General features: G+C 42.6%; 1 protein-coding gene across 2 annotated transcripts in view; it reads right to left on the bottom strand.

The window, feature by feature from the left end:
• EPHA4 (EPH receptor A4) overlaps nt 1-25309 on the bottom strand; it is a 157938-nt gene extending 132629 nt beyond the window's left edge. For both annotated transcript variants that reach the window (XM_008259229.4, XM_002712496.5), the window contains exons 1-3: nt 25144-25309; nt 21989-22056; nt 17011-17674 (exon numbers count right to left, since the gene is read on the bottom strand). In XM_008259229.4, coding sequence (XP_008257451.1) covers nt 17011-17674; nt 21989-22056; nt 25144-25234 — 823 coding nt within the window. In that variant the 5' untranslated portion in view covers nt 25235-25309. The remainder of the gene's footprint in view (nt 1-17010; nt 17675-21988; nt 22057-25143) is intronic.
• Between the last annotated feature and the right edge of the window lie 372 nt (nt 25310-25681).

The raw sequence follows: 25681 nt of genomic DNA, 5'->3' as shown, positions 1-25681 counted from the left end.
CTGACCACGACCTTGTCTAAATATGATCAGAGTTGGTGAACTCAAAAGGCTTCCATAGCCTTGGCAGCTCATGACAAGAGCCTAGGGTGATTACTGATGCCATAAACAAGAGTGTCAATTTGTTAAGTCAACAACAGGAGTCACTGTGCACTTACTCCTCATGTAGGATCTCTGTCCTTAATGTGCTGTACATTGTGATTTAATGCTATAACTAGTACTCAAACAGTATTGTTCACTTTGTGTTTCTATGGGGGTGCAAACTGTTGAAATCTTTACTTAATGTATGCTAAACTGATCTTCTGTGTATAAAGAGAATTGAAAATGAATCTTGATGTGAATGGAAGGGGAGAGGGAGCGGGAAAGGGGAGGGTTGTGGGTGGGAGGGAAGTTATGGGGGGGGAAGCCATTGTAATCCATAAGCTGTACTTTGGAAATTTATAGTCATTAAATAACAGTTAAAAAAGAAAAGAAAAGAAAAAAACTACACATGAATTCCAATTTTTTTGCACAAAAATAACTGTATCCTTGAACTTTCTGAAGTACTCTTCTAGATATCACATTCTAGGTGAGACTACTATGAACTGTCCAGTTTAACAAGTATATCAAGGCAAGGTATCATTGTGGGGAGCAACTCGGACTAGACTAAGTTACTGGAATTAAGACTTATTCTATGCATCTGCTCTCCCACAATATGGCGCTGGGAGAGGAGAAAGCAGCTTCTACGCAGCTGCCTCTTGCCAACTTGAGTGCTGACCTCCAGGAGCTGATCCTGCTCCTGATTGGAGGAGAGCAGCGTACTCGGCGTGTGGGCAGCCGAGTTGGGATTGGCGGAGGAGGACTATAAAGGAGGAGAGAGACGGCATGCACCAGGAACATCTAAGGGGAACACCTGTGCAGCCCCCGAGAGAGCCGGCCGGCGGTGTGCCGCTCCCCTGCGGAAGTGGGGAAAGTGGCCAGGGGGAACCGCCCTTCCACGGAGGTGGAAGGGACAGTAGCCAACCCGGGAAGAACCAGCAGCAAACCCGGGAAGGGCCGAGCAGACAAAAGAACAGCGCAGGGTCCTGTGTCGTTCCTCCATGAAGAGGGGGAGCGACATATCATCACTACCATTATATATAAGAGGGAAACCACAGCACTACAGTAGCCCATAGTCACTTAGCATGTGTCAGGGTTAAGATGAAAACTCAGTTCTTTTCTTAAGCTCTGGCTGTTAATCAACATTTACAATTAACATATCAATTTTAAAGACAATTTTTCAAAATCCACTGCCACTTAATGGGTTTTTCTTCCCCCACAAATGTAAAGGTTTATGGATGATTATTAGAAAACATATGTACTAGGGAGCTGGTGTTGTGGCACAGTGGGTTAAGCCCCCACTTGTGACACTGGCATCCCATATCCTGGCAGTTCCACTTCAGATTCAGCTCCCTGCTTAATATGCCTGGGAAAGAAGCGGAAGATGATTGAAGTGCATGGGCCCCTGTCACCCATGCAAGAGACCCCAGATGTAGGTCCTGGGCTTCTGGCTTCTGCCTGGCCCAGCCCCAGCTGTTGTGGCCTTTGGGGAGTGAGGCGGCAGGTGGAAAATTTTTCTCTATCCCCCCATCTCTCTCCCTCTGTGACTCTGCCTTTCAAATAAATAAATAAATAAGGCATATAATACGTACAATTATGATCTCAAATACAGCAAACCAAAAAATGTCACTTAACCAAAGAAATACTTGAAGTAATTTAAAATTCAATTCTTTTAAATAAATAATTAAAATTGAAACTATGATATGGAGAAAATAGACCTGATCTCATAATTAAATCATGTCCACTAAAATTTGGTACAAAATGAGGATGTTCACAGTCTATACTAGTGCTTATTACTGATCTGGAAATTCTCACCAGTGTTTTAACACAAAAAGCAGAAGCAAGAGGTCCACATTTCAGAAACAAAAAATCTTGCAATCAAAATTACTGGCTGTTTTTGGAAAACCTTTGCGAATTAACTGAAAACTTACTAGTATTCATGAGATAATTCAACAAGAGATTGGATGTAAGATAGCCACAAAAAAATCAATAGCTTTCCTGTTGGTCAGTGATAACCAGCTAGAAGATATAATGGAAAGTATTGGAAAAAGTCAACGAGTTTGTGTTTTCAAATCATTATCTACAGCAAAAGCCAACAGTCCTTGATGGGGAAGCCCTTTTTTAGTACATATCTATTTTGAAGGTTGCAATAACAGTTGCGATTTTAATAAGGTTAAGATACCACTTTTCTTCAGAAACAAATCTCTGTTTTCTAAGGGGATGGAAGGCAAAGACCTAACGATGCATTTCAAAATGTTTTAGTGCAAGTGCTGAAGTCACACCACAGAACTCCTTGGTATATTCAGTCACCATCTACAAACTACTGAGACTGTCCCAGCACCAACACTTATGAAACAGGATCCCAGAACGTTTTGCAAAAGTTAGAATAAATTAGGTACTTGGGTTTATTTCAACTGGGCATAGTAGTTATTTTTGCTCTACGGGAGATAATTTCCCCAAAGTACACAAAACCACTTAACACCATCCGGTCTGTTTCAAACCTTTTTAAAATGCTGCACCTTTCATTCATGCAATGATAATGTCCTCTTTTTTCCCATCAACACTAAGTGCCTTTTCTTATAAAAACACCACACACTCATATTGTTTTACTGTAGCCCTGCATCAATATTCATTTTAAACTCTAGGACACAGACAGGCAGTTCCATAAGAAAGTGTTTTAAAAGGAAATTTAAATGTTTAAATATTACTTTCAGCTATACCTGTTTGCCAGTACCTCATAAAAGAACATAGAGTAATGAAATCTCAATTTCTCCCATTAGTTAATTAGCACCTTCCCATCTCAAGGACTGGAAGCATTAGACCATTAATTACCTATAAGCCTGCTCTCAAAAATTAGTGACTGCTTATATCTTTTTTTCTTATGCACAAGTTTATAGAACTCTTTAAAAAATCATCTTATAAATTAAATATTCTTACCTAAGCACAGGCTAAACGTTACAAAATGAAGTGCTCTAACAGCTAAAGGTGAGTTCAGTCAACTAGTGCCCTTGTATTGATCTCTTATTTTTCCCAACACTTTTCTTCTAATCCTCTCCATAATTACATGAACTCCTAGAGCCTTCCTGAAACTGTCAACTCCTCTTGCATCTATTTTCAAATGGCCAGTGGAGAAGCGGTGTGGGCACTAGATCAAGCTGTCAATGTTCCCCACTTGGCTATTGACAGTCCTCTTGGCACATCTGTCAAGGGCCTCCTAGGGTGCTTCAAAACCCTTCTCCCTTGGAAGAGAGCAGAGAGGGTAGAGGAGCCAGAAAGATATTGATCCATTCTTTTAACATGCTAATTTGCCTGGGGCTGCTTCAGTCATTGCCAAGCTGGACACTTCAAAAGGAAACTGTTTTTCAAAGTGGCGATGTCTTTTTCAAACACTTAAAACAGAAAACAAATGAATCCAAGCCTCAAGTTCACAGTGCAATGTGGATGAGGCTGGCCAAACAGAAACAGGATAGCTAATGTACATCAGGGTGGCCTAAAATTAATTGGCCATTGCAAGAAATCTGAAAGTTAGAAACAGATTTTAAACTTCCAAGGCTGGCTGTGTGTGCATCATACTCAATTAGGATGGAGCCCATTGAGTTATATTAATCTGTGGGAGAAAAAGCTAAGGCTGATATAATTATAATTAAACTGATGTAAAACATTAATAACATTGATCTTGATGAATGCTTGGGCATCTCCCTAAATGATGAAAATGGAAAATAAAACTGATTGTTCTTTTAATTGCACTTCTAACTGGCAACATATCCTGAAGGCTACCCCAAAAAAGAAAAGGGGAGGGGGGAGGGGCTTGAGGAACTGCCACATGATTAAAACATCTTTGTTTACTGCCTTTGTTGTCGGTCTATTATTTCATCAATGCAACATATAAAACAGATAAGACTCTAAGACACGATTAAGTGTTAAAAGATTGTGAAGGATTAACATATCACATTTGCAAAATTAATTCGCCATAAGCAGTCACTTGCTCGCAGTTTTCAGGTCATGTATTTCTGGGGATATGTTGTTCATTGTGTGTGATTATTAAAGGGAGAAGTCACAAAAAAGAGACAGAGTGGTCCTAATGAAGACTCCGCCGTGGAAGCAATAGCTGGGAAACTTGAAGTCTCAGCTCAGGGAAGTTCTTTAGGACAAAAGCCCAAAAGAAAAGCATTCCTAACTCAGCCGTGTCTTAAGTGATCGTGAGGTTGTCCATATTTACCTGCCATGGTATTATGGGAGGAAATCAGTATTCTGTTAACCTCTGACCCCTCGGATCTGAGGGAGACAAAGGCCCAATCTGGGGCCCCGGGAGAACACAGCCAAATGTCAAGCAGCAGGGAAGCGATTGTGACGGAAACATTTGGCTTGGATGCAGCCCCAGCCTCATTGGGGCAAACTGCTATTCACTGAAACAAGCCATGAAGAGATAACGCCATAAAATATGAACAAAATGGAACCTTTCGCCTTGCTTCTAAATTGTTAGTTTTATGGGACTTCATGCTGAACAGTATGAAAAAAATCCAATTTGCTTTGAAGCGCATTAGTCTGTTGAACATCTTAATTATTGTTTACATTGCCATTTGCCTTCTATTAAGAATTGAATAATTACCCAGCACTTCATAGTTTAAAAATACAGGCAAACAGGATTATCTGGGTAATTGAGAAACTGTACCACAGCTTTGTACTGGTGCAGAAAACACTGATAGAAGTAAGGGAAATGATCATTATCAATCAACTTATTTCAAATGGTATTCCAGGGATTTTGAGCAATTTGAGATCTGTAACTTATTAAGAAGAGGTTAGTAAGATCACCTTTGAGAAGTGTGTGTCTGTTGCAATCCAGCCTTCAAAACAAGAGCCAGATAAGCAGCTGAATTTTCTCATCCACTAATGACACCAGAGAACGTACCAAGCACAGAGCATTCTGCTGCTCTTTCATCCTAATAATCCATCCCAAATGGACTCTGAACAGCATCATCAAACTTCATCAAACCATGTGGAGCTCAACCAAAGCTCTTCCACATTTTGATGTTGTTTTAACTGATCTTGCCTCCACTTAATTACACTGCAACGTCTGGCTATGCCCACTTCTTGCCCTGTGAAATTAGTTTGAACTCAAGATTAATTGAATTTCAAAAACATTTCATGCAAAATCCTCTTCTAGTTTATAGAATGCATATGACCATGGGCTTTTTGAAGATAGTGCTGTTTTCAAGCAAAGAGTGAAGTTTATTGCATAAGATGTACCGTCTATACTTGCATTCCCATTTTGGAAGAAATAAAGCAAAGGCTAGGTAAATTTGGAGATATTAGAGGCACGGGTAGAGATAGGAATTCCAAACACATGATTGTGAGAAGGTAAATACACCTTTTAAAGAATGTTATCGGGGAGGAAAGTGAAAATAAGAGATTTTAATTGTGATTGTAGGTGTAAAGACTCAGTATTCATTCACGAATGTAGAAACACAGATGAAAGTACCAGTGGTGATTTGTGCACTACCTTGTTTTAATATCTATTGTGGAAAAGGGTGAATGGACCCTGGCCCATTGGTTGACCTAAAGCCTAGTTTTGGAACTTCCTGAGATCTGACAATTCTCCTTTAAAGAATGTCGTCCTTTAGCCTTACGACTTGGAAAGCCCTTTGTTGGGACACTTCTAAACATTCCTGGCATAATCGGAAGAGTGGGACCTCTCCCTCCTTGGGAAAAACAGCAAGATTCCAGCTGAAGCTGTCACTGCAAGGACAAGCCAAGGGATTCACCAGGGGTGGATTCCTTTTCCAAAGGTCAAAATGAAATAAGCAGTAGAGGCTTGGGTTATTTTGCATGGGGTGAGGGGCCAGGGAGTGAGGACCAATCACACTGGGGCAGTGTCCGGTGTGGGGAGGGGGAGAACTACACAAAACCAGCCCTGTGCAAATAGTGGACTCTTTGCCTCCCACCCCCAATCTCTGGAAGCATTCAAATCAAAACCGAATTAATTTGCATGGTGTCTAAATCATTGAGTTCTGCATAAACAGAAGGAGATTTTGGCTAGAGTTTCCAAAGGAAGCCCTCTTTGCCTTTGTGAATGGGGGAAATGGGTGTGCTGTTTTGCATGAGGGTGCATACAGAATATGCAAATGAAGAATCTGCTGCATGGAAAAGCAACGCTGGGCAGACAGCTGGCGACCCGCATTCACCCAGAAAACGCTTGGTGTCTCCAAAGGGAGTTATAAGTGGTACCAACATGTTTGTTTCCCAGGAAGGCGAAATAGACCCTGAATATTCATAGAATGTCCATTTAGTCATGGGACTATTAATTACCCTCAAGATCAGGGAACCAAGTGACCTCACCTGCTCTGCTCCCTAAAACAGCTCAGAAGGATACAATGAGAAAGGTTTTATGCTCTAAGTGAAAAAGATACAGTCTCTCCCCATGCAGGGGACAGCTGAGGCCTTCTTTAATCATTCCTTCTCACAAGTACAATAAAACTGGAGAGCACTGAGCCATGTTATTGGACACAGATAACCAGTTTCTAGAAAGCTGAGAGCTATAAATTGCTGCCTAATTTTATAGAAACATCTAAAGGGCTGAATAAATAAAATGCCATTCTTCTTAACTACCTAAATCTTACAGACTATGAAAAAGTCTTCAGAGCTTTCTATTTCATTTTATTTTTTAAAGCATCTAAATGAACAGAAGGACAGAAGTACGCTCTATTGTTAATATGCCAGAAAAACTAAAAGGCTGATGGATGAGTACAGTGATTCTCAAACTTACTGGTCCTGAAATCCCTTTCTACTCTTAAAAATGATTGATGCGAGGGGCCAGTGCTGTGGCCTGGGGGTAAAAGCCATTGCCTGCAGTGCCAGCATCCCATATGGGTGTCAGTGCTAGACCAGGTTGCTCCACTTCGGATGCAGCTCTCTACTATGGCCTGGGAAAGCAGTGGAGGATGGCCCAAGTCCTTGGGCCCCTGCACCTGTGTGGGCAACCAGGAACAATCTCCTGGCTCCTGGCTTCAGGTTGGCACAGCTCTGGCCATTGCAGCCAATTGAGGAATGAACCAGCAGATAGAAGACCTCTCTCTCTCTGTCTCTGCCTCTCCTTCTCTGTCTGTGTAACTCTGACTTTTGAGTAAATAAATGAATCCTAAAAAAAAAAAAAAGATTGATGGGAAGTGCTTCTGTTTGTAAGAGTAATAGCTATCAATATTCACCACCACCAACTGAAACTTGCCAATTTTTTAGGTCTTTCAATTCATCTGGAAATAACAATGATAAATCCATTATATATTATCATAAATAGTATATTTTATTGAATAATTGTATTTTTCAAAACAAAATCAATGAGAAGAGTGGCACTGCTTTACTTTTTATTGAATAGCTCTTTAATGTCCAGCTTAATAGAAGACTCCTGGGTTGTCATACTCACTTAAGCAACCTAAGGAGCAATCACATGTTGCCTCTGGAAAACTCTACGACACACTTCTGAGAGAATGAGAAGGAAAAGTAAATAAGATCTCAGGTTTATTAAGAAAGTTTGGAGCTTGCACACCACATGAGCAGTCTCGAGGAACCTGGCTGGACTATATTTTGAAAACTTGTGCTCTAGAACAGTGACTTGGGGATCAAAAATCAATATAGGCAAAACCAATCACACCCTTGTGCTGTCCTGTTTCCCTAACACCCTCATAAACGCACACACACAGAAACAAACATACCACCCTTCTGCTCTAGAGCCTAAATGAAGTCTTCTCTTGTTGGCAAACACCAAACAGCACTTTCCATCTAACAACAATAAAAATAGAGGTAACAATTTCCAGGTAGTCAGTAGTTAATGATTTAGGGACTGTGCCAAGCCGCTTATACCACACATGCTTATACCTGTATATCCTATATTAAACTAGAATTACATACCTAGTTTGCATATGTGAACTTGTGGTTAAGGAATTAAGTGGCATGACTAGAAACTATACCTAAGTCTCAAACTCCAAAGTCATTCTTGGCCATTTTGTTTTTTTTTTTTTTTTTTTTTTTAACTTTTATTTAATGAATATACGTTTCCAAAGTACGAATAATGGATTACTATGGCTTCCCCCCCATACCGTCCCTCCCACCCACAACCCTCCCCTTTCCCACTCCCTCTCCCCTTCCATTCACATCAAGATTCATTTTCGATTATCTTAATATACAGAAGATCAGCTTAGTATACATTAAGTAAGGATTTCAACAGTTTGCTCCCACACAGAAACATAAAGTGAAAAATAATAGATGATTTTTTTTAATGATGATGAAATCAGATCAGACCTATTGTCATGTTTAATCCCAGTGAGAGTCAAGTTGGGAGTTGATAGTTTCTTTTCTTTTCTTTTCTTTTCTTTTCTTTTTTTTTTTTTTTTACAGAGGATCAGTTTAGTATGCATTAAGTAAAGATTTCAACAGTTTGCACCCCCATAGAAACACAGAGTGAAATATATTATTTGAGTACTCGTTATAGCATTAAATCTCAATGCACAGCACATTAAGGACAGAGATCCTACATGAGGAGTAAGTGCACAGTGACTCCTGTTGTTGACTTTACCAATTGACACTCCTGTCTATGGCATCAGTAATCTCCCTATGCTCCAGTCATGAGTTTCCAAGGCTATGGAAGCCCCTTGAGTTCTCCGACTCTTATCTTGTTTAGACAAGGTCATAGTCAAAGTGGAGGTTCTCTCCTCCCTTCAGAGAAAGGTACCTCCTTCTTTGAAGACCTGTTCTTTCCACTGAGATCTCACTCACAGAGATCTTTTGCCAGAGTGTCTTGGCTTTCCATGCCTGAAATACTCTCATGGGCTTTTCAGCCAGATCTGAATGCCTTTAGGGCTGATTCTGAGGCCAGAGTGCTATTTAGGGCATCTGCCATTCTATGAGTCTGCTGAGTATCTCACTTCCCATGTTGGATCACTCTCCCCTTTATTTATTCTATCGGTTAGTGTTAGCAGGTACTAGACTTGCTTATGTGCTCCCTTTGACTCTTAGTCCTTTCATTATGATCAATTGCAAACTGAAATTGATCACTTGGACTAGTGAGATGGCATTGGTACATGCCATTTTGTACTAACTCTGTTTACAGAGAACTTTCAATGTTCAGGATTAGGGATGATTCATAAATAGTTAACATGATGTAAATAGTTAAGAGCTGGTTGAAATAGGAATAAACAAGGACTTCACTAAAATGTTAGCCACACTTGATCTAGCCAAAAGGCTGAGAAGCAACAGCCAAAACTGGGACCAACCAAAGAGTCCATCATCAGACGAATGGATAAAGAAAATGTGGTGTATACACACAACGGAATATTATTCAGCTATAAAAAAGAATGAAATACTACCACTTGCAGCAAAATGGATGCCACAGAAGGACATCACGTTGAGTGAAAAAAGCCAAACCCATGGGCCGGCGCCATGGCTCACTTGGTTAATCCCCCGCCTGCAGCGCCGGCATCCCATATGGGCGGCAGGTTCTAGTCCTGGTTGCTCCTCTTCCAGTCCAGCTCTCTGCTGTGTCCTGGGAGGGCACTGGAGGCTGGCCCAAGTGCTTGGGCCGCTGCACCCACATAGGAGACCAGGAGAAAGCACCTTGCTCCTGGCTTAGGATTGGCACAGCGCTGGCTGTGGCGGCCATTTGGGGAGTAAATCAACGGAAGGAAGACCTTTCTCTCTGTCTCTCTCTCTTACTGTCTGTAACATTACCTGTCAAATAAAAACAAACAGGGCCGGCGCCGCGGCTCAATAGGCTAATCCTCCGCCTAGCGGCGCCGGCACACCGGGTTCTAGTCCCGGTCGGGGCGCCGGATTCTGTCCCGGTTGCCCCTCTTCCAGGCCAGCTCTCTGCTGTGGCCACGGAGTGCAGTGGAGGATGGCCCAGGTGCTTGGGCCCTGCACCCCATGGGAGACCAGGAAAAGCACCTGGCTCCTGGCTCCTGCCATCGGATCAGCGCGGTGCGCCGGCCGCAGCGCGCCGGCCGCGGCGGCCATTGGAGGGTGAACCAACAGCAAAAGGAAGACCTTTCTCTCTGTCTCTCTCTCTCACTGTCCACTCTGCCTGTCCAAAAAAAAAAAAAAACAAACAAACAAACAAACAAACAAAAACAGCCAAACACAGAAAGACAAGCACTACATGATCTCCCTTACATGGGGGAGCTAAAATTTAAAGGACAAACAAAAAAGAAAGAGAGAAAAAAGAAAAAAAATGCCTGGGTGCATCAGTATTTCTCCATAGTTTTTTAAAATTTTATTTTATAACTTTGAAAAACCAATGGTTAAGAATGTTACACTAGTATAGTTTTAATGAACTGTGACTACTTTAAAATTCACTGTATATGGGTGAGTCATTTTTCCATTCAATTGCTGTTTATAGTCATTGTCAATATTCCCACTAAACTAGTGTTATTTTGCTTTTTAGTTGATAAGCTTCTTATTCGCTGAAGTAGTAAGTCTTTTTACTGTAATTTTTACAATATGTTACTTCAAAAAACAAACAAAAAAAAAGTGGGAAGGGAAGAGAGTGGGGGGGGGAGAAATTATGTTCATAGAATTGTATCTACAAATCACATTGAATCTGTGCAAAATTAAAATAAATAAATAAAACATTAGTCATATGCAAAGATTTTGATACAAATCATGTTGACTCCAAGACACTGGACTCCAACAAATAATATGACACTGGTTATAGATCCTTACATATTCACTCATTCATTCACTCAGTGAATGAGATTTCGTATTTCCATAATCATTATTGGTGTTACTAGTTTAGTTAAATGGACTGCACTTTTCCACTTACATTCTCATGACAAGAAAGTATTATTAAATTCACTTAACCCAGTTAAACCAGAAAAAAAAAAGCAAAGTTAATCATTTAATTATTTGCAATACCAACATACATGTATAATTTAGAAGTTTATGTGTTTCTTTAAAAGTATTACCAGGAAATACAAAAACAACCTAAGTATCTGCCAATAATGTTAAAGTATGGTATTCATACTACAGACTATTATTAAAGAATGAAAAAAATCTATATTCTCTAATTTGGAATGATGTTCAGGATAGTCAGCCTCCAAAAGACAAGATGACAATTAAAAGGATGAATTAATTTGCTATTTTATTTATTTATTTATTTATTTTGACAGGCAGAGTTAGATAGTGAGAGAGAGAGACAGAGAGAAAGGTCTTCCTTCCATTGGTTCATCCCCCAAATGGCCACTAAGGCTGGCGTGCTGCAGCAGGCGCACTGTGCGGATACAAAGCCAGGAGCCAGGTGCTTCTTCTTGGTCTCCCATGCGGGTACAGGGGCCCAAGCACTTGGGCCATCCTCCACTGCCCTCCCGGGCCACAACAGAGAGCTGGACTGGAAGAGGAGCAACCAGGACAGAATCTGGCACCCCAATCGGGACCAGAACCTGGGAGTGCTGGCGCCGCAGGCGAAGGATTAGCCTAGCGAGCTACGGCGATGGCCTAATTTGCTATTTTTAAAATACATCTATGTAGGTGTTTGGGTTACCTGACAAATTAAGAATGGTAACAAAGAAAGTTAGAATAAGAGTTTGACACCTGTGTGTGTGTACAGAATGGAACACTTACAGATCTTAATTTAAACACTGTGCATTTCAAGGGCCAGCACTAATGTCACAGCAGGTTAAGCCACTGCCTGCAGTGCCATATTCCATATGGTTCAAGTCCTAGATATTCTACTTCTAACCCAGCTCCCTGTTAATGTGCCTGGGAATGCAGCAGAAAATGGCTCAAATGTTTGGGCCCCTGCACCCACATAGGAGACTTGGAAGAAGCTCCTGGCTCCTGGCTTTAGCCTGGCCCAACCCTAACTGTTTCAGGCCATTTGGGGAGTGAATCAGTGGAAGGAAGATATTTCTCTCTCTCTCTCTCTCTCTCTCTCTCTCTCTCTCTCTATCTCTATCTCTCCTTCTGTCTCTGTGACTCTGCCTTTCAATAAATAAATCATTAAAAAAAATTGTGCATTTGAAATTTTTCTGAGAAGCATGTACTTCTTTAGTAATGTTAAAAATTATCAACTATGCCCAAAAAATTAAGTATTAAAGTTCAAAGATGTGAAGGTCAAACTTATATCAGTCATCTGTGCTTGCTCAGTAGTAACTGAGAAACCATTTAGTTAGCCTTTCTCCTAAATGCTCCAGTCTTAACAAAATAATTATGTCTTAATACAATTTTGAAAGGCACAAGGAAGAACAGTTAGACTAAAAGAAGTCATCAAACCTTAAATACCATATTTCAAAATCCCTGAGATAATTCCTATGCAATACGTGGTGAACCCCAAATAGAGACCATTGTGATTCACGCTCACAAAAGAAGCCTGGTCACACAAAGAATGAGAAATAAAAAAGTATGACAGAAAAAGGACAATAATTAAACCCTGTTCTCAGACATGAAGAATTGGGTTTTTCAGTGATCACAGCCATGCTTCAAAGCTGCAGATAAAAGCAACCGTGTGATTCAAGCAATTGATTCTTAAAGACATGATTCAAAGGCAGGAGAAAAACCTCAAAAGTGGAAAGGATATGAAACAGCATCTCTCTGAACTGTATTTAAAATGCCCCCTTTCCATTACTTCTCTCTCTAAGGTCTTCCTATAGGTATTAGAAAAACAAAGTAATCATATTTTTTTGACATAGCTCTCTTTTTTTCTCTTTTTTTCTATTTTATAACCATCAAAGCATTTCTATCTCATTCTATCTTATAAGAGCCTTTAACAAGACACCTTTTGATGCTATGACTCTGTTAAATATGCAACAATATATAGTCTATGTCCTTTATCTCTATGGCCTCAATTCATAGCAAAATTGCATATTTCAGCAAGGCTTGCTGTCTGCCTAGCTTAATTTTGTCACAGTTGTGATTATGTGACCTTCTGAATGACTCCATAAGAATGTTTTCTTTTTACCAGAATTATTTTTATATTATACTCTCTGGAAACATTGCTTATTAATATTTCCCAGAGAGTAAGTCTAGGGCTCTCTTTTCATTTTTCAACTTTTTAATTAAGCAAAAAATAAGTTAATACAGAACATTTTCCTCTGCTCCCTCTGCTTAATATTTTGGAGGTAATGAAAACAATCCTGTGAAACATCTGGAACTTTTCCTCACTGAGGTTTGGTTTGGAGGAGGGGACTCTGAGGTGGATTTTGTTTCCTTTTCCTGACAGACTGCAGGGGCCTGGTAACTAGATAAACTAGCACAGTTAAGTTATCCTCTGTGTCCAGTCACGAGGCAAGCGCAAAAGGCCGCTAACTCCAGTCCTGACTGGCTATCATGCTTAGCTCACCTACTGAGACCAAATCAAAGCATTTCAGATCTGTTATTCAAGGCACAATGAACTTGCAGCTGCTTAGGAGGGCGGGCCAGTCATCACCCTGATGCTCTTGACACCTGTGAGACACCTTCCTCTGCATTAGCATGTGCGGCTGGGGAGCAAGAGCTGCAAGAGGAAGTGTCCCTCTGTCCCCAAGGTCCCTTGAGGACTCTGGTGGATGACCAGGGTTAGATTCAAACAACAGCACACCCCAGGCCCCCATCCGCCCTGGCCATTTTTGCCCAAGGATCCTTTGTCAAACATTTAAGATCTTAATCAATCTTCACTCTGACCTCTCTGACCCCTAGGAAGATGGATGAGGAAGTAGGTGACCTTTCACCTGTTCTTCTATTTGTCCTGTCACAGTGGACCCATTGAAAAGACAATCAGGGAGGGACTGACTGCCAGAGCTCAGAAGACCTGGCCAGTTCTCCTTTATATCCCTTCTTCAGCTCTCTTTACACCCTCTGTCTTGTCCCACCCCCAAATCACTTTTCCCTCATTCAAAGAAAAGTTTTGTCTTAAAGAGGAAAAAAAAGACACTCTCCAAATACTGCTTTCCGTATGACAGGAGAAGATGGACAGTACTGTTTGTTAGGTAAGGAAGAGGGATGCTTCCTATCTTTAACCTTCACTCTGAGGAGTGGCTTCCAAGGTGGACATCCCTTTCACTGTCTGAATTCAACACTCTTCCAGGTCAACAGGTATACCCGGGGGAAGAGAATAAGGTAAAAGAAATGCTGATATTAATCCAGGTACAGTGTTTGATGATCTCTAAGATGACTTCTACCACCTCCTCAAAGCAAGTCTGCATGCCAAGTACATCAGCCACGTGCCACATAATGATATTTCAGTCACTGACAGACTACCATATACAACAGTTAAGGTTGTATTCCTTAAGATTGTATTCCTTATATTGCTTATGGCAACACAGGTCTCTTAGCTTAATTACACTTAGATGTTCCACACAAGGACAAAACTGCCTCATGATACATTTCTCAAAACCATCCATGTGGTTTTGCTCCATAATGGGAATTATCATCCCATTTTATGGATGAACACACAAAGGCTCAGAAGGCTTATAAAATCTGCTGAAGGACATACAGCTAAATGACCAAATTGATATGCATTCCCTTGTCCCCATACTCTTTCTGACAACTGGATTCTTCCCTGATATCAGTAATGATGTCAAAAGTAAGGTCCACCATTTTTATTACTCCCAAGATTTTTACAGTCATCTTTAAAAAGTACCCCCAAGTTTGGGATTTAAGAATCCTTTGTCATTCAAGTTTTTCCTTCTTCCCTGAGATCATCAGAGATTCTCATTTCATAGCAATGAAGACAAACTGCAAGGCTTCATGTAAAAATATATATTTTTAAAAGAAGTAATCATTATATGAGCAGGAAAATAAAATCCAAGTAATGTGTATGAAAATAGCTCAATCAATCCTCCTCTTCAATTAAGCAACTGGCTTTGTGTTAGGAATAGTTTTCTCAGAAATGGACTGGATCTGAAACATTGAGCCCCTCCCTTCCACAAAGCACATGATTAACTGTATTCTCAAGATTATTTCCATAAAGCAAACCACTAAAATGTTCAATTGCCTTTACATTCACTTCGCCCTCCATCTTTTTCTCTTTTCCTTCTAATTTGGGTTATAAAAATGTCAAGGAGTTGCACATGTAGCAATGTATGAGTTACTGGGCTCTGTGACAATTGAAAATCAATGATACAGATACAGAGATGTGCTAATGCTGGAAGAATGAACATTTTAGCAGGAAATGGAAGCCAAAGGAGATGGGTGTGTGTGTGTGTATATATGTATATGTGTATATATATATCACACATATATATAAGATACTCAAGTTCCTGTCTTAGAAAAACCAGAAAGTGCAGCAATTTACTATAACACAGGGTGGGGTGCCTCTCTCCTGTTCGTATCACTTGTTCCTGCTATGATCATTGAAATGTAGGTGCCAATAATAATGCAGTCACCTGCTTTCTAATACTATTACCAGAATATACTTCAGGGTTTTCAATTCATTTTCAGCTTCATCTAGTGGTTGCAAAGTCAAGGGCAAACAAAAAAGGAAGAACTATTTATTTGAAAGCAAACTGACAGTTTACAAGTTTCCCTTTTTCTAGCTCTAGGTCAACAGCAAAAGTCAGCAGTCTATTGTATTTATAATGAAATTAAATGGCATTCATTATTAGTTACTCCTAGAAATAACTACAGCAAATCAAGAATGGTATTTAGTAAAGTACAAAGTATGAAAGGAGAAGCACATAAATTTATGACAGCAAATCACCGAAAATGCAATTTTCCTTAGGTTATAACTGTTGATTTTCAGTCAGTCAAGTGGAATGTCCCACAGTTAATCCTGCCCTATTATTAAGATAGTTGAAATGCCAGACAAATTGTTTGGCAGTCAGTTATTTCAGACTCTTTAATCACCAAATCAGATGAACCATGTGGCAATGCCATCCACAGCTCCATAATCACCCTGCGATAAGATTAATCTGATCTGTCCCACAGAAGGGACCGCTTACACTGAACTCTTTGGTGGTAACCATGACAGGGCTGGCAACAGGCAACTTCTGATAACCAATAAAAATAAATACCAAGCAAAACAAAAACTGATAACTGATTGTTTTAAACACTTAACCCCAAGACTTAATCACAGGAGAGGAGAAATCCACACTCAAATACAAAAATGCTACAAACAAAAGACCATAAAGGGGAAACAAAGCAAGAATTAATTGCATACACCGACCTGAACCTTAGGTGAGAAAAGAAAAATCACCTTAGTAATGTGATAAATAGTAATGAACATGATAAAAATATGTAGATGTCTAGAAAAACTCAATAAACCAAATGGATCACAATTTATGATTGCCTCTTACTACTGATGAAATAAGAAGACTCTTAGTAGCTCTATTATCACCTCCTAAGAGAAATAAAGAGGTCTTTCATCAGGATTAATTTCACTTAGAGACCCTATCAACGGGTGTTCAGTGGAACAGAATGCACTCAGAATATTGTTACTCCACTTTGCTGGGGAGAATCCCCACTGGTCCACAAGGTCAGAAAACAAATGGACTTTCTTCAGATAGCTCAATTTCAATCAGTGAGAGGGAAGTGAAACAACCAATCACAATTCCCTATTTAAATCAGTCATGTACGTATGCATGAGAGAAATTTACCATCTTTGTCATTTTACCAAATCTATGGACATGAAAACCATGCCTCGAAAATATGTCCACCCTCTTTAAGGAAGGATCAATCAAGCCCATTTCTTCAGCGAGTTCATTTACATTTCAGAGGACATATCATGCGGGTTCAGAGCTAAGTGCCTGTTAGCAACTGTGTTTGCCTTCTGCTGATTACAGCAGCGTCATTTATTTTGTCAGTATTAGAAACGTCTTAGCCTTGCCACCTGGAGCTATAGCACTTACTCATTAGACCCCTCTGTCCGACCACATCCCACAGGGGCAGCTAATTACTGGCTTTACTCCATTTAGTCTCATCTCTGATTTAATTACGTGCACTAAGCCCTAATGAAAAGTGCAACATGGTCCCTCTTACCTTGGCATTCTCCACTCTGCTCTTCATGCCCAGCGTTGCACAAACAGTTGCCAATGGGTACCAGCCACTCACCATCTGCCCCACAGTACATTTTTGGCACATCCTTCTCTTCTGAGTTGTTGACGCAGGAGCCTCGAACTTCCACCAGAGATGAGGTATCAGCCCCTGTGATGGTATCTGGAAACTGGGCCAGATTGCGAACGGTGAGTGGACACTTCTTATAGAACACACGGACAGACACTAGGGCTATGCAGGCCCCCACATCCTGAAAAGCCAGGTAAAATCCTTTTCTGCTCAGCGGCCCTACATCCCGGATCTCCGTATTCAGCTTCATGATTCGATCACCAATGTCCACTTGGGTGAAGCTCTCGTCAGCAGCAATGGTGTCGATCTTGGCAAACTGGCTCTCTCTAATGAAGCGCTCTTTGTCGTTGTCTGATTCGTAGTAGTACAGGTTAAAGGTCTCCTTGCAAGTCCCCATGACGCCCGGAAGACTATTGCAGTCCCTCAAGGTGAACTTGATCTCAATATACACCCTCTGAGCCCCTTCTCGGGTGATCCAATCAGTTCGTAGCCAGTTGTTCTGGCTCGGTTCCATCACGTTGCACACTTGGTAGGTTCGGATTGGCGTATTTTTTTCATCCATAATACTCACTTCCTCCCACTGCAAAGATCCAAAGGAAATGTATCAATTACAAAGTTTCATCATACAGGGATTTGTCAATCTTTTTTTATTCTCATAGGACACTTATTATTTTTCTTTCAATAATGAAGAAAACTTCTGAGTATGATTCCTCATTAATAAAGCATCTTATGGGAAAAAAGATAATATTTTATTAGGGAGGTAGGTTTTTTTTTTTTTAATTTTAAATGGTTTCATTCTTTTGCCCCAAATCCTGAGGCAATGGTGGATTTATTGCTTGTGAGTTTGCAAGCCATTCCTTGTGGTGGTCTAACAACCTCGAATTCACCTATTACAACAGCTACAATTTCAAGTGGCAACAGTTCAAATTTGCTCATAAGTGAAAAACTAGTATGTGTGTTGTTGCAACCACTGAACAGAGAGACCTGCAAATTAAGAGCAGGAAGAGAAGAGCTTGCCAAAGAAAGACAATTATCAGTTAATTAGTGGAGCTCCTGTCAGAACTTTGCTCTGTAATATCTAAAAAAAGTCGATTGGATTTTTTTTTGGCGGGGGGGGGTACTATTACTACTCTTTAAAGGAGGAAAGAAAAAACCCTACTGTTCTGGTTTTGGTAATCCCAGAAAAATAGATTGAATTTTATGATTAGGTTTCTCAGATAAGCTGTCATTTATAGTAGAAAACTTTTCAAGAGTATGTATTCAATAAAAATTTTTTTTGTACTTGCTCTTATTTTTAAAAATAAACACATGAGAAAAATATGCATATATTTTGTTTCTAATTATTTGGTGGATGTTAAAAATATGTTATTTATAATTGCAAGCTTAAGAACACTACAGGAGAATCTTAGTGTTTTCTTTGCAATCTACTTTCTAACACAAAGATTCTAATGGCTAATTCTGAATTCAGCAGAATTCACTGTGACTAAAATAGTAGTTTCACTCCCAGCATTGCTTTTAAAAATAATCCTAAAAGCAGTACAACAGTTTGGGGGTTCCTACTGGGCTGGGAGGCAGCCTCCTATGCTTCATTAGCATATACAGTAATGCATTGATATAGTTATGCTACAAATCAACTTAAGTGTCTACTACGTGAATACAATTAGAAGAAAAAAGATAGTTTAAAAAATTGCATTCTACAATAATTCCACTTAAAATTCCATTCATCCAATGAAGTACGTAGATTCATAATGTATCTTTTAGCAGGTTTCCCATGTGTGCCTTTGAAAACTTTTAATGGACAGAAATGTTACTATGTGAAAGGCCAAAATGCATAAAATTCTGTATTCCTTTCATCTGTTACCATTATGAAACTTGGAACTTGGAGGGATAAATGCCCTGTGGTGATTTTTTTTTATCCAGTAAGCAATAAATCATCAGTAATTTACTCTTTGGAGAAATTCATGTAAATCCAAAAATAGATCCCCACTTTAAAAAAAAAAAACAACTCAGTATGCTTCTCATCTCAGAACAAAGAGAACATGGAAAATATATTTATCAGTGTAAATGAGAACACAGAGCTATTTCCCCAGTTTGAACTGGGTAATTCAGGACTACACTTCCCAGCCTACACTTAATTTTCTAACCATGTTAATCAATTCACCTGAATAGTCTCAAATCCTCCCTTAGACTGGAAATCACCATCAGTAATTCAATAGACTCCTTTAGGTGAACATGACCAAGAAGTTAATTTTTTTGGTACAACCTTGTCATGAGGAGCCAGCACTTTCCTTTATTCTCATGCTCCACTTAGCTGTTCTTACGGACCGTGAGCTGCCTCTGACTCTATTTCATATTTTACTTGGTGCTATTGTCAACTCAAGTTTTCATTTTCTCTTTATTTATTTATATTTTCCTTTACATTTTATTTGAAAGGCAGAGAGACAGAGTTCTTCCATCAACTAGTTCACTCCCCAGATACCTGCAACAGCCAGAGCTGGGCCAGGCCAAAGTAGGAAAAAGAAACCCCATTGAGGTCTTTCCCTGGAGGTGGCAGGGACCCGAGTAGCTGCTGCCTCTGCTGGTGTGCATCAGCAGGGTTTGGACTGGAAGTAGAGGGAGGCAGGACTAGGTGTCCCAATTAGGTTCTTAAGCTGCTGTACACCTGTCCCACATTTTCTCCTCAAAGATAAGATCTGTACCAAGAAGTAAATATCATTATCAGGCAAAACTTCTAGCCTCCTTTTACAGCAAAGAAAGATGTGAAATATTCTAACTCCAAGTAGTGATTTTGAGTAATAGAAGATGCCGCATGCTTCTAACCCCTGCTAGAAAGAACTTTTAAAACAACCCACCAGAAGCTTGTGTAAACCCATTTCATCCCTTCACTCTGAGCCTGGAGTCTTTTCTCAATGATAAAATCTGGAGATTATACCTTATAATTTGTCATAAAGTTTCATAAACTTAAAAGTCTAACATCTAGAGAAAGAGGAAAAAAAACCTGCCTACCTTCAGCCAATAGAGGATTTTCAGTTACAGAAAATAAACTACGCATAGTATTTTTAAAATAGATTTCAAGACAACCCAAAGAAATTTTGTGTCCAGAAAAAATGACCAGATGCTTTTTCAGTGTTTGGTCGGGGGAGGGAGGGAGGACTGTTGATGTTTTCAACATATTAAGTTATTAAGTTGAAATGAAAGCGTTCCAGAAATTAGACCACAGACTGCACTCTCATATCACTTCTTATTTTTATATAAAGGTCATTTGTATATTACTGAAAAGGCAGGCTCAAAATCATACTAAATGCATTTTGTCTTCACACTTCCGAGCAGACAGTAGGAAAAATAAGGCTCATTAAACTTATTAATACGAGTACTGATATCTTCCATGCCCTATTTGCTCACAGTTCTACATTTTAACCTAGGGAGCGACACCCCTGGTGTAGCCTGGGAAAGCGCGGCCTGATTCAGTGACCTTTCCAGGGTATGGGATTAACAATGAGTCCAACTCTCACCAAGATAAAGCTGTACCTTTCTTCACATTCAAAGGATGAGGGCAATTGCCTGCAATCAGCAGTGAATACAGCCTGTCTACACTGCCAGAAGCCTGCCAATCACTCTCCTACCCCTTTAAAAAAAAATGGTTGTAAGGGCCTACTAGAATTTTTTAGCAGAGACCACAACCAAGGGCAGTCAAGTTCAGGCAGAAAAACAGGAAGGCAGGGCTACCTCCATCTCATTCAGATGGACTACAAAATCTGCGTGGGGAAAATGCAGCCTAAAATTCTTTATTTCCTGGACTGTTTTCTCATCTACTTTTATTTCTGAAACACATCTTCGACGGCTCTTAGGAATCTTTATTTTTTTAATCCTTTATGATTTATTCAAAAGACAGTTGTGAAGTGCCATACAGGGTTCCGGCATTAACAATTTTTTGTCCAGTAAAGAATCCTCATCTTTCACCCCCATTGTTTTTAATCAATTGACTCAGTCTTAAACTGTCAAGCATGCGAATGTTGGCTGATCTGCTTGATTTTTAAAGGAGGTGAGTGTTATTTCAATTTGGCAGAATTCAGAGTTCCATGTTGTACTGATTTCTTTCCAAAGCTGATTCAATCTGACCTGCCGTTGCAAGGTAGCGATTATGTGGTCATGGACCTCGTAATATTCCCCCGAATCCTCTCACCGAGGTATTGAGGACAAGTGCAACAAAATCACGAATAGATGAACAAGGATGAGTTTTCACACTTTGTAATCCAGCCTCTCCGATCCCTAAAGATCCAAGGGTCCAAATACTTAAGTTTTGTACACTCAACACTAGCAATGCACAAACTTGGCAATATCCTGTCCATATCCACAGGGCCCTGGAACAGGTTCACAGGATTTTCTTTCAGACTGCAGAAGAGAATAATAGCTGATTTGGGGCTGTAGGAGCAAGGTCAGGAGCCTCCTGGCTGCATGTGCTGGTACAATTAGAAATGTATCCTCTCAGGCATCTTTATTTCTTCATTTTCCTCATCTGGAAGCGAAACAATTGCTCTAAAACTAACCCTACTGGAACTCCATGGGTCATCGTAGTGGTAGGCACAAATTCAACTTGGTCCCCAGATCGTATTTCTTGTGGGTATTTCAGTTTTAAATAGCCATCTAGGTCTATGCCTCCACCAATCTCCTAATTTTGAAACCCCTTTTGCCCTTTTGGTTTCTAGTTCTTCTATGACAGAGTTATCCAAAGGGAGTATAGGATTTCTCCAACAAAGCCTAATTCACTTCATAGGCCATGATGGAAATCTGACCCCCTTACCACAATCAACAAGAATCAAGCCATTAGGACTCTCAGAACGTTGCTAATCACTCCTTTTTTACTCTCTGGATCAGAAAGCAACTCACAACTTACCCCTCCTTCCAAAGGACTTGCTATCCACCCAAGTTCTCCCTGAACGGATCTGGAATCCAATAGAGTAACTGCAAAAAAAAAAGAAAAAAAAAAAAAAAAGAAAAAAGAAAAATAGATTAATTTCCAATCGCAAAAAGCCAATAACACAAAAACCATTTGCCTGAACGTTTCCATATGTGCCGACTCTGATCAAAACCTAAACTTCGTCTCACTTATGTAAATAATCATTACTCACTTGATCTTCTCCCCTCTTGAAATCTGCAGGTTCTTATTTATTTAACTTGCTTAGCATTTAAAATTCCATCCCAGGCCTCAGTTGATTCATTTTCTAAAAAGGATGAATAGAGGATCTCCAGCACAGCTCAAATAATAATAATAATAAATACAGCTAGGTAGGGAAGTTACACTCCAGAGCAAAATTTGCATTCATCTCTGTCTGGTATCTACTCGGATTATTTGCTTTTGCAAGTTTCAGATGACCACATAACTCATCATCATGGTGACAGAGTCACAAGGGAATGCTCCCAGAGAGTATCCAAAGGGTCACCGAAAGGCTCCCCTCCCCTAAACATTTCCTCCTCCTCCTGCTGCAAATAAATAGGCCCCGGATGTGGTATGGGCTGCTCTTTTTAAATATCAAAGTTGCAGAAAGGGGGGAATGCCAGACTACGAGAATTAGAATGCAAATGGCACTGAAGTGTCCTCACTTTGCCAGGTCTCTGGGAGGACAATTGCAGGCCGTCCTCTTCCCTTGAAGAATTCGCTCGTTTGAATTTTAGGTGTGGAGTGCTGCCTAATGGACTTAGTATGCTGGTGCTGCACGTTGGAGTCTGAGTCCCGGCTGCGGGGGATGGAGAAGGGCGCCTACAGAGGCGCCGAGCCCGATCAGGCTGGAACAGTGCAAGGATCAAGGACACGAAAAAGGACGCGATGAACTCCAAACCCCTCCACCTTCCCCTAGGCCACCGCGATCCGCAGGCCCGGGCTGCCCAAAGGCCTCTCTCACAGGAACCACTAGGTTATTAATTTCATCAGCGAGGCCGGCTCCTTAGGCTGGGGGAAGGGTGGGGGTGGAAAACCTCAGTCCTGGGTTCTGTGCACCCTAACTCAGTCTACCCTCCAGGCCCCCAATTCTGCCCACTTTCTTCTTTTCCACCCTTAGTCCCTGGAGTTAAAGTCAATCAACCCCCACCCTCTCCTCCCCTCCCCGCCCCCCGCCGGGTTTTCCTGAGGAGTATGGAATTCCTGGGGTCTGTTAATTATTTTAAAATGTACAGCCTTCCCTGGGGTCGCTCCCGCAGGGAGTTGCGCCCCCCTACTCATTCTCCTTTCTGGATCCCAAGAGAAAAGCCCGCTACATCCATTTGGATTTATGTAAGGTGGATTAGGGACACAAAGGGAACAATAAGACCCAATTTACAAAAAAAGGGAGGGAGTAGAAAGGGAGGGTAAAAGGGAGAAAAAGGAAACGTGATAGGAATAAAGAGCAACAAAATGAATTAATTTTTAGGGAGAGGAGCCGTCGGGAGGGGGTAGGCCCCCCCCATCCGCTTCTTTCAACATTAGCCTACGGCTGCCTCAGCTCCCCCTTTTTGTCTAGGGCTCCAAAGTTTTGATTCAAAAAGAGAAATGTGGAAGATAAAAGGTAGAAAGAAACACGGTTTGCACGTCTGGGGCGAGCGATCTTAGGGGACGTCCTAACAAGTGTGCGAAGTCGCCAGGAGAATCGGAATCCTCGACTCCACTCAGGGGGGAAAAGACCCTAGGGACGGAGGGGCGGCGGCGGAGGCCGAGGCGGCCCCAGAGGCCGCTTTAGAAAGCCTGCGGGCTCGGGACGGCGGGAGGGCGCTCCTTGGCTCCCAGGCAGCGTCTGCGCGCAGGTGCCTGCCTCTCTCGGAGCCTCGGTCTGCAGAGCTCCGGATACCCGCTGCCCAGCCAAGCCTAAGTTGGTTTTTGGCTCCCTCCTTCGGAACAGGGGAAATGATAGCTTGCACAGGGATGCCCTAGGAGACCGAGAGATGGAGAGACGGACAGATGGATGGATGAGGTGCGAGGGTGGACGGCAGAGGGATGGGGTGAGTGGTGGACGGCGGAGGGATGGGGTAAGTGGGTGGAAAAGAGCCCACCAGCCAGACGCAAGGCCGGGTGCACGCGGGAACACGCGCACTTGGTGCAGGAGCACCGACACACAATCGTTCGCGTCCACGCAGGACTCCGCGCACCCACATGCACGCATTTGCGCGCGCGCACACGGACACACGCACGCACACAGCTTGTCTCTTTCTGGGCTCACCGAAACTAAAAGACGTCGCGCTCCCCTCCCCACCCCCACCCGCGACCCAGGCACTCCCGCCACACGCAGCACCCCCAACCCGTCCGAAAAGACGCGCAGAAAACCGGGCACCGACACAAATCCCGACGGGCGCGCGTGTTTCCTCCAACTAGCCTTGGTGCACTGTTCTCGGGTGAAAACTCGACTATAGCCAACTTGCTTCGGGCTCCCCGATATACGCGGGGTGGGGGCGATAGAAGGCGATTGTACCCCCGGAGCGCGGGCCAGGCGAGGATTAAGGAATCAGAGGCCGGGTGCTAGAAATCAGGTCAGCGGCGCCACTACCGCCACGCTGCGGAGGCCCCGTCGCCGGGTCCCGGGAAGCGCGGGGTTCGGGAAACTTTGCAGAACCCGACCCTTGCTGGCAAGGCTTTCGCAAGAACGCGGGGGCGCTAAGCCGTGCCTTCGCCCCCGGAGTGCGCGCCCCCTCGCCCAGGGCTGGTCGTCGGGAGGACTTGGTCCGTGATTTTCTGCCCCCACTTCCTCCCGCCCCGTTAAGTGCCGGCGTCGGCTCCGGTGCATCCCTCGGGGCTCCTGCAGCCCGCCTAGCCCGCGGATGCTGGTAAACTTTGGCCTTCGCCGTAAACTTGCGCAGCCCGGCCGCTGGCACGGGTCACCGCTTCGGGGCCCTCAGCCCGGCCGTTCCCCGCTCCCCTTTTGCGGATCCCTTCGCTGCGGTCCCCTTCGGGAGTCGGGCACGCACCGCGCACGCCTGTGTCCTCCCCGTGCCAGCCGGCCCCGCGCTCCGAGGACTCCGCACCCGCGGACTGTCCCCTCTCCGACCTCTGGCCCCCTACCACAGGCGGGCTGCCCGCGCTCCTACCTTCATTCGCGGGGTACACCCTGGAACCGGTGACAGCGTCGCAGACCCCAAAGAGAAACGAAAAGAAGACGAAATAGAAAATCCCAGCCATGGTTCGCCGGTGCCAACGCCGCTCCTGCCGCTCCTATCCCAGTGGAATAAATGCTTAAGTTAGGAGAGCAGCGGGCTGAAGACATTGCCAAGGGGGTGGGCCCCGCCCGTGACGCGCGCCCGCCAGTCTCGGCCCCGCGACCAATGGCGGCGCAGACGGGGCGGCCGGGGCCCCGCCCCCAGCTCGGAGCCCGCCCCCGGACCCGCCCCCCAGGCTCCGCGGGGCGCGCAGTCTCGGGGGGCTCGAGGGGGCGACCTGGCCCCGGTCCCCGCCCGCGCGAGACGGCACTGGCTAGGTTCCCGACGTCACCTCTTGGGGTCAAGTCCTTGGGCAACGGGGCGAGCTCCGCAAGGCTCGTGATGGACTGGGGGGGAACCCTAGAAAATGTGGGCGGCCTCGTCTCCCCAGGGGGCGGTGTGAGAGGCACTGCGGGGCACTGGTGGTGAA

Source organism: Oryctolagus cuniculus, chromosome 3, assembly GCF_964237555.1.
Source record: "Oryctolagus cuniculus chromosome 3, mOryCun1.1, whole genome shotgun sequence".
NCBI classification, from domain to species: domain Eukaryota; kingdom Metazoa; phylum Chordata; class Mammalia; order Lagomorpha; family Leporidae; genus Oryctolagus; species Oryctolagus cuniculus.
This window is presented reverse-complemented; position numbering and strand designations above follow the sequence as displayed.